Raw genomic sequence first — 17,994 nt, forward strand, 5'->3', positions numbered from 1 at the left:
GTGGCGGATAAAAGCAGTTCGTTGCGAGGAAGAGACAGGTAAAATCCCCGCGCCCCTTTCCCCCCGGACTGAGCATCCCCAGGAAGTGTTACCCTAAGACACGTGTGCCGCGTCTGCCAAGAAATCATACAATCATCGCTCTGTATGCCGAGGTTCAGCTGAGCCGGAAATCCTTGGCATATCCTCAGAACACCCATAATGCTCTTCGCGCAAAGTGACCACGAAGCATCATAGCTTGATTGATTCTAGCATGACAAAATCAACCATCAGACATGCCACGGATGCTATGGATATTTTCGGACTGAGTATAAATGAAGGCTTAATCCTATCATGCATCTATTGTATACGCTCATTCATCCGCAAATTTCCACAGCCCGCCGGGACGCATTGCTTCTCTGTACCTGTGTTTCACCAAGCCTCTCTCACACTTTTCAGCCTCCTCATGGTCGCGGGCTAATTCTTGCGTGCTAGGCATATCAGTACGCCAGAATCCAGGCGGTGACCCGGCACGTTGATGCCGTTGCCTGTGTTTGCCAAATTGATTGGCTAGCACCCACGCCTTTGCTTCTTGTAGGAGATAATTCCGGTCTTCCAGTCTCAAGCTCTCAAGCTCATGCTCTTCGTCACCAAGATATTCCGCAATGACATTCTGATCATTAAACTCACGTTCCTCACTTGACCCTGCTGCATCTGCCGGGAGGCCGTTTAGTCGTGCCAGATCAAGAAAATCCTTTCCACAGCAGTTGTAGCGCGTGCAACCCTTGACACACTTCACCTCATCCTTTTTTCGAACGACGCTGTGAAAGGCGAAATCATGGCCTTGATTGGAATCGGTGTTGATTTTAAAATCTCCGAGCTTAAGATGTTGTAGTGGCATTGCTCTTAGAGAACTTCTAGCGGGATTCGTTGTAACGTCTTTCAAAGGCGAAATGATAGTATTGAGATTATTGGTAGCCCGAGTCTCGTTAGTAAAACATTTCTGGAACTTTTCTGCTTCTTGAGAAGAGCGCTCGTGATCGCCACACGGTGTGGATGTTTCCTCCGTCTCGATGAGGGATCGTCGTTTCGTAACGCGATCAGAAACGTCCACATGCCCTTGCAACTTCAATCTGGCAGATGATCGTGCTTCGAGCAGACTATGCAGTCTTTGACCAATAGCTCCGGTTTCCTCGCTTAAAGGAAAGCCTGAGGCTCCTTGGCCGTTTGTTCCATGCAACTTTCTTGGAGGTGGACTAGAAATCCTTTCATCACCATCTTCCAAAATTGAAGAAATGTAGCCACTTGGAAGCCGTGCTGAAGCTACTTCTTGAAAGTTGTGCGGCGGTCGCGCAGATAACTCGACTCTGAGGGTATCATCAACAGGCTGCAGCACAGTTGATCTTTTCGGCGAGGCCGAGAATAGTGGCAGTGGTGAACGTGCGTCTTGAACTAAGTCATTTTTGGTTGCGGTTGTAGAGAGAACGCCTTGCCCTTCGCCATCTCGGACCTTCCTCCGCTTCCTGGGGGTTGCAACAGCACTGCCCACTTCGTCCAGATCCTGGGTACCGATGATTCCACCAGGTGACAATGCTTTGAACGTCTGGCTTGGATACATACCTCTGGTTTCGGTCACAGTGAAACTTGATAACCCTTCCTTTGCACCTACAATCAGGTTTGGATGCCAAGCTAGGAGAGTATCTTGGGCGCCTTGCCTTGTAATGAACTCGGATTCTGACAATCTCGTCGTCGAAGTCATGACCTGGGTCGTTTGAATGATTTCCTCATTTCCGGAGCAATCCGGAGGTATTGGTGTGTTTTGCGCTGATGACAGTCTAAGCGAGCCGTCGCACGCGCTCCGGGTGCCATTCTCTGAATCAGCAACATCGGGATGGTGTGTTCTGTGGGCCTTATCTCTGTAGTTCGTGGCTTGATCCGCGACACAAAAATCGCTCGAGCCTGAGATAGGAACAGAACTGGATGGCTTTCTGCTCAGCGGTCTCTGACTGCCGATGAAGACCTTCCTTGTGCATTTGAATTCAACTGCTGTTTCGTCAAGTACTAAAGTGAATCTATCTTGCTCGAGGCACTTTTGCCAGATATTCCACTTTCCTTTATATCGTTTGAGTTGTTTTCTGAGCTCGCATGAAGCCTTTACGAGTTCCTGTGCCTCCTTATATAGTGCAGTATACGCTTCGCCAACAGTTTTGAGGTCAGATGACTCAGCATTAGAGGTATGATTCAGATTATCTAGAACCTGATTTGGCGCATATGTTGCCTCGAAATCCTGAAGGTTCCTCGCAAAAGCTTTACCGTCTACAGATTCGGAACCGGTAAGGCGTAACTCTTCATGTAAGAGAGCGACCGCATCTTTCAGCGTTTTCAGCTCTTTCATAGCCTCAGTTCGTTCTTTCGCTGCATTGATAGCCTTTTCTTCGGCTGACTTCACGCTAATGTCCGAACAGGATATCTCAGCAGTCGCATTTTTTAAGGCCTCATCGAAGCTGCTCTCCAGTGCCCGCGCAAGAGAAGACCGAAGCGTTTTGATGGCTTCCATCACCAAAGGCAGTATCGACTTGCGGATGTGGTGAGCATATGAGTGGTATTTTCAAAAAGTTAAGAGATAGCGAACAACAGTTTCACTGTCAAGCGTATCTAGTTGATTGATCAGTGCATTGAGGTACAAGTATGGAGGTGAAGGAGAAATAAAAGCAGATGCTGACCATGCGTGCACATTACACAGTAGGAATGTTTCACGGGGGCGACATACGGGAAGCAGACATTAGGTAAGCGTTCTTCTGATGTAACGAACGTTAACTGACTAACTTAATAAGGTTAAATTAATCACGTTAATGCTTCTGAGCGGCGTACAATACAAAGCGCTCTGGCAGGTCTAAAATAGAGACAAATAAGCTCACAGTCCCTGTATTGACTCCTCCATCCTCAATCCCAGATACGCTTATCTACTGAGTAAATGCCTAAACGACGGCATGAAGATTTATCAGCGACATTTCCTCCGTTGAAACGCGGACACTTCATTAGCATAATCTCTTGTCTTTCAGATGAATTACTACTCCATATACTGTCCTTTCTTCCCATAAATTCCTTGATAGTCTGTCAACAGTACGTGCTCTTCTGGTTCGAACTATTTCTTTCAGAATCTGAACTGAAAAGCTTCCATTATGTAGGTTGTCATGTCGATTCAAGGCGCTTGCAGAAGACTCGGAAATATGGAAGCGACATTACTATAACCGTTGGATTCGACCCCGATTAGCCAACATGAGGCGCACCATGCTGTCCCGGCCGGAGGTTCATTACTCTCCCAAAGTGTCGACATGGCTGGATAATGGCCACTTGGCAAACGATGGCAGGACTTTAAATTGGAAGGACCAATACCGTCTCAGGCACAACTGGTCTAGAGGGATATGCCGTGTCACCACAGTCGAGTTGTCTCAGCCTTCGGCTCGACCAGCGTTGGTTGCATTTTGTGCTGGCATCATTTTTACTTTCGATTGGGACTGCCGCCTGCGAGCTCGGTCTATTATGAATTCCGCATGCTACCTGTCAGAGATTTCTTTGCCAGAAAACCGATTGCATTCAGCCTTGCCGACAACGCTGACCGCAATGAAGGGTCCTCTTCCGAACCGGATTGAAGTTGCCGTCGGATTCGAAGACGGCTATTTCGTGTCATACGACTTCGACATGGTTTCATCGCCGCTGGAATTCCGCACCTCTTGCGCTGGATCTACGAGTGCCGGCATCACTGCGATGGCCTCCTGTTACCCCTACATCCTTCTGACATCGGACCAGAAACTCCTGTCACTTTTCAACATCATTAAAGGTTGCGATGCTCGCGGCCATTTACTGCCCGGAAAACCAGTCCTGCTTTCATGTCTGGAGGCAGACAGCACCTTCAAACCAATGTCGATATCGGTTCGTTCCGCAGGCTCGGATATTATATCCTCCATTGTGTACAGCTTCTACCATGTTGGCTGCGGTTGGTCTCTGGGAATTCAAGAATTACATTTCAGCTCAACCGACTCGCGGCAGAAAGACTCGCGGCTCACAACAACCGTGGATTCGCAGTATGGATTATCACCGCCACTGGGTCATGGCTACCCAAGCAAGGGCAATGCATGGCGTGAGACCAATAGCAAAACCGGATCATGCACAAGGCCAGCTGAGCCCTCCATATACCATCGGGAAGCCCCGACCTCTGTGTCTTATTCACATCCTTATTTGATTACGTCCCACACGGACAATACCTTGACTGTGTATCTTGTTGTGTCCTCGTCCGCGGGGCTGTACATTAAAGGTGCACAGCGACTATGGGGCCATACTTCCTCAGTATCAGCCGTGCAAGTGAGTGACCGTGGTAAGGCGATATCGGTAAGCTCCAGGGGAGATGAGGTAAGGGTGTGGGACCTCGAAGACCTAGTCTCAGCCTTCGGGAAACAACGAGTGCGAAGACATGGAATGAGTATTCGAGTTAGTCCTGGAAATAGGCAAAGTGACAATGATAAGCCCAGGCCGAATTTTCCAGAGAGCAATGGTTTGTCAAAATCGATTGAGGTCCAGCGCCACGTGCCCGATATAAGTGGTTGTATCGGATTTGACGCTCAGTGTGTCCTTCTACTGCGTGGCAAGGAGCACGACGGACAGATGCTGGAATGTTATGATTTCACATGAATAACAAGATCTCTTAATATAACTGGTCCCGCTCACAGTGGGCTGGTCATTGCCTCTGTTACGGAAACTCTTGCTCCAATGCACATGCTTACCGCAGGTTTCACTTGTAGGTGATGGATTCAGTGCTCACTCACATGCTAGAATGGTAAAAGGGTTGGTTAGCAGAGGACCTTGGGAGGGAGAGCTATGCCAGGAGTATTTATAGAAGACTACCACAACAACCCGGTTCCAGCTCACTCATCATCTTTATCAATTTTTCCAGTAATTGTTTGGAAGAGCGAGGCTACGATTGACAGCCTCATGGCTAAGAATACCTAACACACTCTCCTCTAGTGAGGATGGTGAGTCCCTCTCAATACTGCTATTCGATCACGGAGTCAACAAAATGGGCTTGCCTAAGGAGCCCGAGCTGATGAAGTGAACTATCCAAAGACAAGATTCTGGGAGAACGAGATTGCGGTGGAGCGGAAAGATAGAAGTCGGGGAATATCTTGATGAGTGACGCTCTGCCCATTCTTGACAGACTAATTTTGAATCCCACCATTCTGGCATTCAGTATTACATCTCTACTAGGACCACGGAGATATTACTAGCATATGCCGTCAATGGCCGTAACAGTCTAGCTAATACCAGATAATAATGATATTGGCGGGGGAAACTCAAGCGAAGCACAAGATAAGGTTATTTGTCTAATGTCTTCGTTCCTCGATGTTGTGTGCGGCACCGCGGCGGTTCCCAGTGGTAAAGCCCTGCAAGTTCCCCCGCACTCAGTTAGCATATCTCCGTTTTATGGTCTGCATTAATTAGTCTGACTCCTCTCCTTCCTGCTCATTATTACCACTAAATTTCTGATCGCCCAGACTTTCCCCTCAACCTCCATCCATCCTCACAAAAAAAAATCCAAATTTACCGTAACCCCCTTCATCCTCTCAACTTCTTCCAAATCAGTTACTCCCCACCACAAGACAAAATGAGTTTCCAAGCTGGAGGTCGTGGATGCTTCAACTGTGAGTTCAAACAATCCTCAAAACCAAGCAAACATGATTAGCGGGCGCGACTCCTGGCTGCAATCTTCTTGGCCTCTCAAGTCGGAAGTTTTGAAGCTCGTGTTCAAGAGTATTTTGTTTCCTAAGTCCCGAGTTGCGTCTGCACGCAGTAACGGACCATGTCTCGGACCGCACACATGTCTTTGTCAAGAGTTCAAATCAGTCGCTTGACAATTACCCTCTGTTTTTTATAGACACTAATGGTTTTTTCTCTGCAATTTAGGCGGCGATGCCTCGCATCAGGTAAACATTGCCCATTACCACTGAGAATTTTTCATCATAGCTCGTTCCTGTTGGCCTGTTCTCATGGCCTTCCTTTGACAAGAGTCTGACCATAGTTAGGCCCGCGATTGCCCCAAGAAGGGTACCCCTACTTGGTGAGATTTATCAAGTTCCGTAGGTGAAACAAGATTGCTAATCTATTTCCCTGGAAAGCTACAACTGTGGTGGTCAGTGCCTTCTCAGCTCTTCACATTTAATTCTCCCTTATCCATCATCTTGGCTACTGGCTTCGGCCATAGTCAAGATGGGTCTCAAGTGCTTTAAATCTGGTCTGACCCAATTATTCGTTTACAGGTCAGGGACACGTTAGTAAGTTGGTCACTGAATGCTTTCAACTTTAATGCTAGCAGACCCCGTCTGACATGTCCTAGGTCGTGAGTGCACGGTAGCCCCGAAGGAAAAGTCATGCTATCGTTGTGGAGCCACTGGTCACATCTCTCGTGAATGCCCTCAGGCCGGTTCGGGCGAGAGCTACGGTGCTGCTGGAGGTAGCCAGGAGTGCTACAAGTGTGGCCGGGTCGGCCATATCGCGAGAAACTGTCCCCAGGGTGGTAGCTATGGTAGTGGCTTTGGTGGCCGTCAGCAGACTTGCTATTCTTGCGGCGGCTTCGGCCACATGGCTCGCGACTGCACCAATGGCCAGAAGTGCTACAACTGTGAGTTTTAATCATGCGCGCAGAACTTATCAGCTCATATACTAACGAAATCCCCTTAGGCGGAGAAGTCGGTCATGTTTCCCGAGACTGCCCCACTGAAGCCAAAGGTGAACGGGTGTGTTACAACTGCAAGCAACCTGGACACGTCCAGGCTGCCTGCCCCAACTAGTTTGATCGCACTCTGGACTGTTTGTCTTCTCTCACGATGTCTCACATGGGACCAGACACGGGAATATCACCTCGATCGCGCTGTCACTGACGGTCTGCAATTCATTTCTCCCGCTTTATCCTTGGCCAATCTCTGACATGGCATACGAGCCTGGCTACGAATACCTCTATCAACCCTATCTGGTCTGTGATATCTGAACGATATCCATTTCGCCATGGAGTTGTATGCACAATCTGCTGTCGTGCAGGAAGGCAGTTAGATTGGTTTGAGGACTGATAGGTGCATTGTGTTGCTGGTGGACAAATAGATGAAATCACTTGTGTGCTACGGAAAACGTTTGTCCACTAAAATGGAACTATTGTAAATGGTAATCTACATCGATTCCACAGAAGCTTTCCTCGTCCACGAACTCCTACGCTGAAGTCTACTACTTACTCTTGCTTTACCTTAAGTCTTTGATGGTAATTCGAGACAAAATTCTCTAATTGTAGCCACCACTTGGTTCCTATCTACGCATATTTGTCTGCTACTCACAAAAGTGCGCAGACCTTGGCTTCAATGTGGCACAAGAGATTCCGACGACACTGGATGTGTAAGGCAGCAGTTTGATATGTGGAATCGGAACCGCATGGTGCCAAAAAAAATAGATTTCTCATGAGTGAAACATCTTGTTCAGGAGCTACAACTACACATCATCGCTCTTTTGATTTTTGGAACATCCCCGCAAAACCGTTGTTCCTCCTCCCTGTTGAAACCCCATTCATCTTCGAAGGGCCTCGTCGTCATATGCAGGATTCGCCCGAGTATACCTCGATCTCCCTTGCGTTCTACGCGCTCGATAACTTCGTCAAGAATCCATCCGCGTGGTAAAAACTAAGGTTCAAGTCAATGGAAGGTCACACATACCCGTCAAACATATTAATGGTCACATGTAGAAGAAGACATACGCTAGGATTTCTTGATTTCATTAACATCTGTCTGGCCGTATCGTCGTCCATGCCCCAGTCTTCCAAAATGCGGGTTCTCCATTTCTCGAGCCAGTGTGCAATGCGTTCTTTAGCGGCGCTTTCTGTCAGACCAACACTGTCAAGCCCCTCATTATGGAAAAAAATTGGAGCCATCTCGATTCTCTGCGTCGTAGTCTCGATGTCTTGGAGCGGAATGTTCGATAGTTTTCGGAAAAAATGGTTGAAATCCAGCTCCAATGCCTCCATCATGTCAAGCATCTCGGAAAACAAATTCTGAAAGTCAGTCTCCTTCTCCGTTTGAAGGCCCAATCGTCTTCTCATCAATGTTTTGTACTCATTCAAGAACACAGCTCTGAATTCCTTCCCCGTTCGTTCAATGAGTTTTTCGGCGCGTTCAATAATAGCTGGTGCGGAGTCTTCGGTAAGTCCTCCTTTCACGAAATCCTCATGATCTACTCGGTCTCCCGCCCCCATGAGTTCTCCTAAAGATTCACCGAGTCTGACTAAATTCCACCAGATGACACTGGGCTGGTTTTTGTAAGAATATCTCAGTAGGTGATCATCGTGGTTCGGTGTGTAATGGGGATCAAAATTATCCATGAACGCGAAAGGGCCAAAATCCATTGATAAACCGTAAATCGAGGTGTTGTCCGTGTTGAGAACGCCATTCATGAAACCATAGGCTTGCCATGCAGCAACAGTTTTGGCGTTGCGGCGTGCAATCTCTCGGTAAAGTCTTGTGAACCTGTTTTCTTGGAGTCTTTCATGCTCCTCCACTTCATCTTTTAAGCTATTCCCGGAAGAAGTACTCGCGGCAGGTAGGGACTGACCATCATCTGAGTATATAGCGCAATCTAGAGTTTCCCATCCGTTGAATACTTCTTCAGCGACATATGTTGCAAGCCTCCGCGTTAAGTCACGGTCTCCGCGTGCACGTAAGAGATCAAAAGTGCCAATACGAAGCCAAGACTCCGCAAATCGAGTTACAATAGCTCCCGGTTCAATGCGCTCTCGCAGCACTTTCGATTGCGGCAATAAAGTAATGGCTAGGGCTCGAGTTGTGGGTATACCGAGGGCCGAAAGAGCTTGAGCAGTATTTAGTATCCGCCTTGATAATTTGTTTTTGAAAAATATCACCTTCAGAGACAATGAATTCTCGGATGCTCGACCTTAGCACGGCTTTTCCATCAGCAAAGCGCGAGTAGGGCGTTCGGCCAGCCCCTTTCAATTGTAGCTCATAGCGAATATTTGTGTATGGATTGGTGCTTTCAAAAAGGCTTATAGCGCGCTGTAGATCGTCAATTCTATGTAATGTTATGTGGTTTCTTGCGCTGGATGCAACGCACCCCGTCTCCTAGTTGGCCAGCCCATGAACCACTATGTGTTGATAATAGGTTAGATATGACTATTACTCGACGAACTAGTACTTGCAACCTACAATTGCCACCCTGCACAAGATTAGTCATTTGCACTACATTACGTTGAGCTCTGACAAGCGGGGTGCGAAAAGTGAGGAATTGAAGGACTCACCCCCATAGCATTGTGCCCAAGGATATATTCCACCAGTAGTCTCATCCCATGGAAAATCATTCCCAGAAACCAAGGCACGGAACTGAGGTGTATTTTCCTCGCCTCTTGCAATCCCAAGATCGTCCAAGGCTTTCGGACTTACTCCCAGAATCTCATAATCCTCTGCTGGCTCCGGCCTAACAAATGTATAAAGCGCACCTCTTACTAGGCGCGGGCCTAGGGTCTCACGGGAAGCTCGATGCGATTTTTCCGGTGTTTCAAAGGCAGGGTCAGCAGGAAGCTTGGATGTGAAAACACTAGACTTGGGTATATCATGTAAGGAAACCCCTTTGGAATTATTTCGGAGCGACGAAGCCATATGGAAGAAACGCCTGGGAAACGTCCAGGACCTTCGAAACAGACTGCAGAAGGATGCTAATTGAACCTGAAGATTCGCAGAGCGAGCATTGACGACCACCATGAGATGAAGTTGGCAAGACTCATCGAAGTGAGTCGGTGAGAGCTTGTTTGGGTTCGGCCGAGTCGAGAGGTCAATAGGTAGTTAGCTAACTAATTGATCTGTGAAAATTGCGGAGTAGAAGCGGAAAGGCGCGTGATGTTAGGTTGACGTCAGATCTAAGAATGACGTCATATATCCGGATACATAGTACACATGCACATAAATTGAGTACAAGAACTGTCCGGTGCTTCAAGTCCTTCTTCGTATTTCCCATCTCGGTCCTAGATAAGTCAAATAACTTGCTCAATGGCCTCCACGCTCAGGAACATTCCATCAATTAGATTGAATGACGGGATTGAGATTCCTCTGGTAAGTTGCCTGAAGCTTCCCTACCGTCGCACGATCTATTGTTGCCAGCGCTGTCTTGCGGCTGTGAAACTAAACGATGATAACAGCTTGGATACGGCAGTGGAACTGCTTGGTCTAAGAGGACACCTGATGAGAGCATCAATCGCGAACTTGTTAACTCCATTAAAGGGGCGATTCAGTTGGGGTATAGACACCTTGACGGGGCCGAGGTATATGGAACCGAGTCTGAACTGGGTCTTGCCATCAAGGAGAGTGGCGTGAATCGGGAAGAACTATTTGTGACAACAAAAGTGAATACCAACATTGCTGACATCCCGGGAGCCATCGATCTGAGTCTTCAGAAGCTGCAACTCAGCTACGTTGATTTGTGAGTACCAACTTGCCCTTCAATATTCTTAGCTTCCGGCGTGCAGCACCGGACATTGAGACTCATGGGTGAAATTAAGATATTTGATCCATTCGCCGTTCTTTGCCGAGTCCAACAGTGATCTTCAGAAAGCTTGGGCTGCTATGGAACAGGTGAAGAACTCCGGCAAAGCACGGTCCATAGGGGTTTCCAACTTTCTCCAGAGGCACCTCGAAGCCATCCTGAGTACCGCTACGATCCCTCCATCAATTAATCAAATCGAGTTCCACCCTTACCTCCAGCATGGTAACCTCCTTCAATTTCATCGAGACAATGGAATAGCAACAGCTAGCTATGGTCCACTGACCCCGATCAACCGGGCCAGGGGCGGCCCTCTCGATCAGATATTGTCCAGCCTCGCCAGAAAGTACGCCGTCGGTGAGGGGGAGGTCCTGCTGAGATGGGCCATGAATTGTGGTGCCGTGGTCATTACAACCAGTAGTAGAGACTCCCGCCTGAGTAGCTATTTGCGTGCGCTCACCTTCGAGTTAACACCCAAGGAAATTAACGAAATATCAACCCTCGGCCAGCAAACGCATTTTCGAGCTTTCTGGTTGGACAAATTCGCGCCTTCCGACCGTTCCTGATGTTCATCTTTCTTTCCACATTGCGTGCGGATACAAATGTGGTCTTATACCAAGGCATCTGGTTTAAGCCGTCTTTTACCCTTTGTTATAGATTCTATAAATATATCCAGTACACAAGTCACCAACTGCGTCGAGAGCCCATGCGATAAGGACTAATTATCGAAACAATATTTCAGAGGAGAGGAAACAGTAATAGACCAGAACATTGAGTTTGGAGCGGAAAAGATATATCAAGAATATAAGTCACCTTGGAGCTGGGAATTCTTTTAGTATGCCCTTGCACTCATTCCTTTACTGCCAAGCGCCTCCGCTTAGGCCCCCGGCGGGAACAAACCTAGCCTAGTGAACAACAAACTCCGTTCGGCTCATCTTCGATAACGACCCTATTCTTCCCTCTCGCTACGCGCCTGGGAACATCCATTGTTTTGCTTCCTGGGCTGAGGGCTTCCTTCCTTATCCTTATGGCCCAGATCCTGCAACTATAGGTGCGGCATTGATTGGGCGCGTGGTAGTGCGGCATATTAGTATCGGCTTTAGTCAAACCTCCAAGCGTCCGTGCAGCCAAATTCATCTGGATATACGAATCTCATAAAGAATAGATCACTACTGAGGACCGTGGCTTGCGAACCAATAAATCTGGAACGAATTTCTGTTTTACAGTCGCTACGATGCGCGGCTGAGGGTACGACCGGAACTCGAAGGCCTACAAAGGATCACCATAAGGCGTGGGGCACTATATAGGTCAAATTACAGGTTTATGGAAAGCTGATTGGCAATACAAAACCAGAGTGAACACGATATTACTGCTCGATTGATCAGCACCGCTGGAATTCATAATTGTTCGGCCACATGCAAACCAACGCAAGCGCAAATCAAAGAAGCACGCAAAGGAAGCCGTCGGAATCAAGGAGCCCCCGTGTGTAGAAAAATATCCACAGGAGACGCAGGCTTTTTATAGCTGCTTTCAATTTCCAACACAACCATTTGACGGTCTGCCATGTCGGAAGAGCATTCTCTTCGTCTTGTGAACGCTGAACCAAGAGGAGCCGAGAAAGCCAGCGAACACACTTACACTCCAGACCAAGAATCCATCGATCAACGATTGAAGCGACTTAGAGATCAAGTCCTTCCAGTATACCCGTTTCTCCTTACTGTTCCGACTGATGTACCTTTCCGTCTTGGAGGTCGGTTTGTCAACAACTGGGCAGTGAGTAATGACGGTCCGTTCACGCCAGAGGAGCAACAACTTCAATATATGACTTTCTTGACTCATCACGACGGTGACTCGCTTTTAGCCGCTGTTGGGAATTGGTCGGACGGTGCAGGGAACGTCATGTCTGATCAGCAATCTGGGCCCCAGAGTGCGGCGAGCACACCATCTTATAATTCCCTAAAGAAGAAGATAAGCTTGAATGATTATAAGAACAGGAGAAAATCAGGAGTCACTTCCGGTTCACCCATCAATCGAGAAGCTCAATCCCAGTCGTCATCTGCTCCAGTGCTCAATGGAGGCCAATCGATCATCAAAGCTAGTGGTTTCGTTGATGTTGTACAGGGACCCGCAGAGAAGGTGGCTCCAGCCAACTTGCAATCCTCATCCGGTGACAAGAACATGAATCGCAAACGTCGGTTTGAAGTTGATCATGAGCCAGTGAAGACAGCTGAAAAGGAATTTGTCTCCTTGAAACGAACCAAATTGTCTCCTGATCCTTCAGTAGAGCCCATTAAAGTGGGACGAGCGCGAAGCAATGGGCTTCCTGCACTCTTATCACCGACTTTACCTCCAGTCTCAAGCAGCCCAAGACTACCTCGACTTCTATCTCCGACACTTCCGCCGGACATAGAGAAAGAGTTATCGATGCAAAATGTGGATTTTGTGTCCATAGGCTCTTTGCAGCATCCAAGTGTGTCGAATATTGATACCTCAAACATTCCCAGAGTCAAATCTACTGTGCGTGGCTCTAGTCACTTGCGCTTGTCGCCTGCTCCTAGCCGGCAGAGTAAATCCTTGAATTCTGGATTCATCAAAAGATCGAGCGCCAGTCAAGATCACTCGGACGTTGATTCATCCAAATCTACAAAAGGCGGCTCCTTCAACATACCCAAGGACGTGGTTGAGAACTTACTGAGTCCGCGATCAAGTTACCACTCAAACCATACCCGAACGAAGTTTCTTGTCAGGTTGAAGTATGGCAGAGCGAACAGGAAGCGGGTTGAAGCGCTTTTGAAGTTCTCCGGTAAGAGGAAGATAGGCGCACCAGCATCACCCGTAAAAAGTGCTGAGATTTCTCATGCCCCGGTGCCTGAACAAGCTGTAGCGAAGGCTATAACATCTAACCATGCAGAGAGCGGCAACAAGTTGGCGCGGAATGCGATTAAGACCAAGCCTGGGGGGGCCAAAATGTCTTCCAACGAATTCACCAAAGAGTCGAAAGCTTCCAGTATCACCGACCAGCCCCAGTCCTCGAAATTCACGAGTTCGCATGACGCACAGCCCCTGCAGGATAGATCAAAACAGATGCAGATAGCGTTAGGCAGGAGTTCAGCTCAAACCATAGGAGGCACTGGCGGGCGGAATCCCCCACAGTCAGGTGTGAAACACCTAGTGGACTTGACAACACCTACCAAGCTACCGTCCCCTCAACAGAGCAGCGTCACATCCCGGCAATGTGAGCGTCGGGCGTGGAAGGATGAATACCAAAAATACGGGTCCCTTGGCCGGGAACTAAAGCATGCCGCTGAGCGCCACACAGCGAAAGATAACGTGACTGCCGTCAATGAAAAGCTTGCAGTTGCCACAGCCGTAGAAGCTATAATATGCTTCATCCTGGCTTTCGTCGCGGATGACCATTCCAAGGCTTTGACTCGTCAAATTGCTGATTCTTCTTCATGGTTATCTATCCTTGCATATTGGCGCGTGGTAAAGAAAAACAGCTCTCCATATCCTCGGCTGCATAGCCTATGTCTTATTCTTGGGGCTATTTCGTACGATGCAATTCACGCACTTGATCTGGAACGCCTCGCGACCACGGCGCTGCCTGAAGAACATATAAATGCTCCCACGTCAGCCAGCGAGATAACTTCGACTGTATTTGATGAGTATAAGAAAGCCCGAAAGGAATTCTACGAGCTGAAGCAGCGATTGCTTGAGTGTTACCGGGAATCTCAGAAATTATGGCTAGAAGGCTCACGCGGCCTTTCTGAGGACATTCTCGCTAGTGAATTTCCTGTTACATGGTCCAACAGGTCAAAAAATTTCGCAGAGCAAGGCAAGCAACGTTTGAAGGCTGGCGATTTATCCATCGATTACTTTCTACCATTGGGCAAGACAAGCACGCCTTCAGAGATTATTAGCTTCAGTTGTGCAATCCTGAGAGAGTGGTGCACAAAGGAAGGCATTGGTTGGAGCAGTAAGCTTGATGTTTAATCGAGCTTTAAGGTTTCTACACATCTTTCTGAACACCTTTCAATTGGCATATGGATGCCTTGAGATGGCATATTAGGACGTTTGTCGCCGCCAGTTCTTGGATTATGATACGATTCCTAGTGCCTATACCTAGTTCCAAGCCTATACTGCGTTCACAGACTGGTCATGGTCTACAGCCGAAGATGCGATTCGCACCTTGCGACCTGGCTGAACAAGTGTATCAAACAATAACATCAAAGTATACTACTACAGTTTGAGCATAATAAGTAATAGGTATTTCTCCGCTTGATATCTTGAGCTATGGCTCTTTCCAAACCGTACATGGTTTAATAATCACCTACATGCCATAATAATCAATCATTCTCAGAGAAAGAAACATAAGTCTGTGAGGTAGATCGGCAAAGAGAAAGGATCAATGACTTTGAAGAAGAACATGACCGGAAAACATAATTTATCAGAATGCATGATACAATTAGATAGGAAGATGAAGAACATGTAAATGTGATCAACATGCTAAGAGCGTTTCTATAAAGACTGGGCTGGAAAGATGCAAAGGTTTTGATGTCTGCTCAAATTAAGTTCGCACGTGTAAGACGATGACGGTTCTTAGGTTGCTGCATGTGACAAAGTTGTGCAAGCAGATATGCTTGTTGGCCTAACCAGCCTGTGGGCAGAGATCAGTATATGAGGTTCTCGGGTCAAGCTTCGTTAAAATCTGTACAGCTGACCGAAGGAGCAGGTTCCTGCCCAAAAAGCCAACCAGCTTCCCGGCAGTATCTGGCCTCGGTACCATAGACACCAACCTCACTACTCCAGCAAATGATGGACGCGTCAACAATATCAGCAACGACACTCTCAATGGCTCCCAGAATGCTCCAACCGATGGCTCCAGCAATCAGCCCTACCATGTAAGCATAGAGACTGCCGCGAACCACACCATTGTCACTTGGCACGCGAAAGTTCCGTGCAGTACTGACCCAGCCTCCGAAACCAAGCGCTAGTGACACCATAAGGCGCGCAGCATGGAGGATAAGTTTAGATAGCCGATATGAGACAAGAGATGCGCACTGTTCACGAGACCAACCGAAAGACCGTGGGTGAAGAGATGATATGGCTACTGATGGTGTAAGATTTGTCATCTGCATCAAACCATGAGCCGATACAGCAAGCGGCTGGGAATGAATTGCAGCATAAGTGAGGGTAAGGGGATTTGTAATCGTGGCCAATGGAGTCGGAATAAGAGAGTAGGCACAGAGATTAAGAATAGAAGAGATCCGGCCGGGAAGCAGCAGAAGAGGAAGGCGAATCAGCAAAACCAAAAGACTAGACAAGCAGACCGTGCCAAAAGATGTGGTGAGACAATAGTGTGTGGCGGCTTGGACTATTTGTCTGGATGTCGGAGCAGGCGTAGTTAATCTGTGAAAATACCACTGACTGACTGTTGCAGCTGTGACCGCACGTTGAATACCAGCCAGGACCCCCAGAGACCACAGGTAGATCATGACATAGTATGCACCTAACCACCAACTGCTCGGATCCACAAAGAAGAGCATAGATCCTGAAATGCTTCCTGCTAAAAACACACGCGTGAACATGAGCATCCAGCCCCATGTCCACGCAACAATGAGCGAAAGGACGCCCAAGCCAAAGATCAGCAGCTCGGGGTGAACAGCAAGGATACGGCAGGCAAATTGAAGTATGCCTACCGCTCTCCCTATATCTCGACGGCTGCGAACGACGTTATAAACCCAAACACTTGCTATCACAAAGGGGATAGCCGAACCCCACCTCATGACTTTGTCCTGGATGCTCGAACCGTGCCAGGGGCCACGAAAACTCGAGATGAAGGAATAGAGTGAGAAAAAGTACAGTATTGCGGGGACAACGAATATAATGGAATAGACTAGAGGGCGTACATAGGACCGTAACAACGCGAGCCAGAGCAGAGATAAAGATATTGAGAACAGTGTGAAAATTGCCAACCTAAAGAACGAGTTGTGAATAGTCGAGTATACTGTATCACCCCATTTCGGAAGGTCGGCGGGCGTAGAGGTGTGAAGATAGATAAGGAACGAAGTTGCCAACATGCAAGCACTAGATATCAGAAAAAGCTGGCCCCAGAACGCGTCATAGGCAGGTGATCCGACCCCAACTGATACCATAGACGCCTGATATGAAGCCGGGGGACTCGCCTGACGGGGAAGACCCTGCAACCCAGCGTGGTCTGACCCCGGTGACACGGGTATTGATTCTATTCCAGGAGTGTTTCGTGGAGATTTTGGTTGTTTTCGAAAGCGTTGAACTGAGGGCGGCTTGTCATCGCCTAGTTCGGGAGATGCAGCTCTCTCGGAACGGATGTCCGGTTCAAGCGTGTCCTCCAAACGAACATCGACGAGATTGTCTCCTCTTCGGAAACTTGTGTACTCCGCACAAACATCGTCCTGAAGCTCATCGTATTCAAGATTTTGTGGCCTTCTTGCTTCTTTATTGGGACTGCTCTCGCGCCACGAGCTCCAGATAGCCTTGCCCTTGGAGACTGTCCGGGAAGAATGCTGAGGCACGGAGTTCTCTGGGCTCGAAGAAAGCTTATCGTCTTCGTCATTTTCTAAAGAGTCCCTTAAGCGGTTGATCCCAAAATGTCGTCTGGATTTCTGTAGGGCGTAGAAATCCGCAATTTCCCGCTCGTGCTCGGTTTCGTCGTCCTCTTGAAAATCATCAGTAGCACTGAAAAACAGAGGTGCTTGCTGAACCGAATTTCGCAGCCCCGGTGTAAAATTGGAGACTTGCGAAGCGGCTGTTTGATACGGACCAAGGGCTGCTCGTTGGAGGAATGACCGTGAACCAAGGGGCCGTGGATTTACAGGTTGCTGGATCAAGCGTCCATGGCCTTTTCTGCGAGTGTCATCGGAATGGATCACCACCCGAGACTGCGATTGTGCGAGGAATCGAGAAGCATCTGAGCGTATTTTGTTAGTAGATTAGCAAGACTTTTCACATAGACCGGTGGAACATACATTCGGAGAACATTATTAGTTCCAGGTTTGGCTAACCTCGGAGCAATTTTTACCTTAGGTTTTCACTTCTTTTTTGTCGCTAGGCCCCGAGTTTGATGTTAGTACTCTGTGCTGGATGTTATACGACGATGCTGATAAGGGAGGCCGACGATGTAGCGGTGAAGTCCTTTGAGAACTTGATAAAGAATTCACTAGCGGCTTGTTGAGCAGGAGCTACATAGCAGGTAGGAGAGAAAGGAAAGATCCTGGTCTGACTAGGAGTCTCGTGACTCTGCCTACAAGAGTCAAGGTATCGATATTGGTAGGTAGGAGAGACAGCCTGCCAGAAGAAATTTATGTATGGGGAGTAAAGAGTTGGCGGCTGATGCACCGTCATATGGGCAGGGTCATGGTAACAGATGACTCAGCAGTCGAAGTGATTGATTAGTTAAGTTGT

The 17,994-nt window shown here is 48.0% G+C and overlaps 6 protein-coding genes across 6 annotated transcripts; 3 read left to right on the forward strand and 3 right to left on the reverse strand.

Moving 5' to 3' along the window:
- Positions 1-91: 91 nt before the first annotated feature.
- On the reverse strand, positions 92-2,697 carry BP01DRAFT_184743 (SAE2 C-terminal domain-containing protein). Its single transcript, XM_025570898.1, has one exon. It carries the CDS (start codon positions 2,531-2,533, stop codon positions 350-352), a length of 2,184 nt encoding a protein of 727 aa, XP_025427149.1. The 5' UTR covers positions 2,534-2,697; the 3' UTR covers positions 92-349.
- Positions 2,698-2,904: 207 nt separating this feature from the next.
- Positions 2,905-5,035, forward strand: BP01DRAFT_328353 (WD domain protein). The gene is made up of 2 exons (XM_025572940.1): positions 2,905-3,099; positions 3,165-5,035. Exons 1-2 carry the CDS (start codon positions 2,951-2,953, stop codon positions 4,663-4,665), a joined length of 1,650 nt encoding a protein of 549 aa, XP_025427150.1. The 5' UTR covers positions 2,905-2,950; the 3' UTR covers positions 4,666-5,035.
- A 2,336-nt stretch (positions 5,036-7,371) lies between these two features.
- BP01DRAFT_328359 (YdiU domain protein) lies at positions 7,372-9,856 on the reverse strand. The gene is made up of 6 exons (XM_025572941.1): positions 9,317-9,856; positions 9,225-9,234; positions 9,133-9,163; positions 8,924-9,074; positions 7,766-8,871; positions 7,372-7,691 (listed from the first exon to the last, which is right to left on the reverse strand). Exons 1-6 carry the CDS (start codon positions 9,774-9,776, stop codon positions 7,491-7,493), a joined length of 1,959 nt encoding a protein of 652 aa, XP_025427151.1. The 5' UTR covers positions 9,777-9,856; the 3' UTR covers positions 7,372-7,490.
- A 205-nt stretch (positions 9,857-10,061) lies between these two features.
- On the forward strand, positions 10,062-11,117 carry BP01DRAFT_377261 (aldo/keto reductase; the record flags this gene model as incomplete). The annotated part of the gene is made up of 3 exons (XM_025577001.1): positions 10,062-10,124; positions 10,211-10,491; positions 10,571-11,117. 3 exons carry the CDS (start codon positions 10,062-10,064, stop codon positions 11,115-11,117), a joined length of 891 nt encoding a protein of 296 aa, XP_025427152.1.
- A 997-nt stretch (positions 11,118-12,114) lies between these two features.
- On the forward strand, positions 12,115-14,544 carry BP01DRAFT_306496 (uncharacterized protein; the record flags this gene model as incomplete). The annotated part of the gene is made up of 2 exons (XM_025572241.1): positions 12,115-14,346; positions 14,446-14,544. 2 exons carry the CDS (start codon positions 12,115-12,117, stop codon positions 14,542-14,544), a joined length of 2,331 nt encoding a protein of 776 aa, XP_025427153.1.
- Positions 14,545-14,823: 279 nt separating this feature from the next.
- On the reverse strand, positions 14,824-17,890 carry BP01DRAFT_418929 (uncharacterized protein). The gene is made up of 2 exons (XM_025579366.1): positions 17,559-17,890; positions 14,824-17,500 (listed from the first exon to the last, which is right to left on the reverse strand). Exons 1-2 carry the CDS (start codon positions 17,569-17,571, stop codon positions 15,243-15,245), a joined length of 2,271 nt encoding a protein of 756 aa, XP_025427154.1. The 5' UTR covers positions 17,572-17,890; the 3' UTR covers positions 14,824-15,242.
- Positions 17,891-17,994: the final 104 nt, after the last annotated feature.

This window comes from Aspergillus saccharolyticus (genome assembly GCF_003184585.1).
Source record: "Aspergillus saccharolyticus JOP 1030-1 unplaced genomic scaffold BP01scaffold_51, whole genome shotgun sequence".
Lineage (NCBI taxonomy): Eukaryota > Fungi > Ascomycota > Eurotiomycetes > Eurotiales > Aspergillaceae > Aspergillus > Aspergillus saccharolyticus.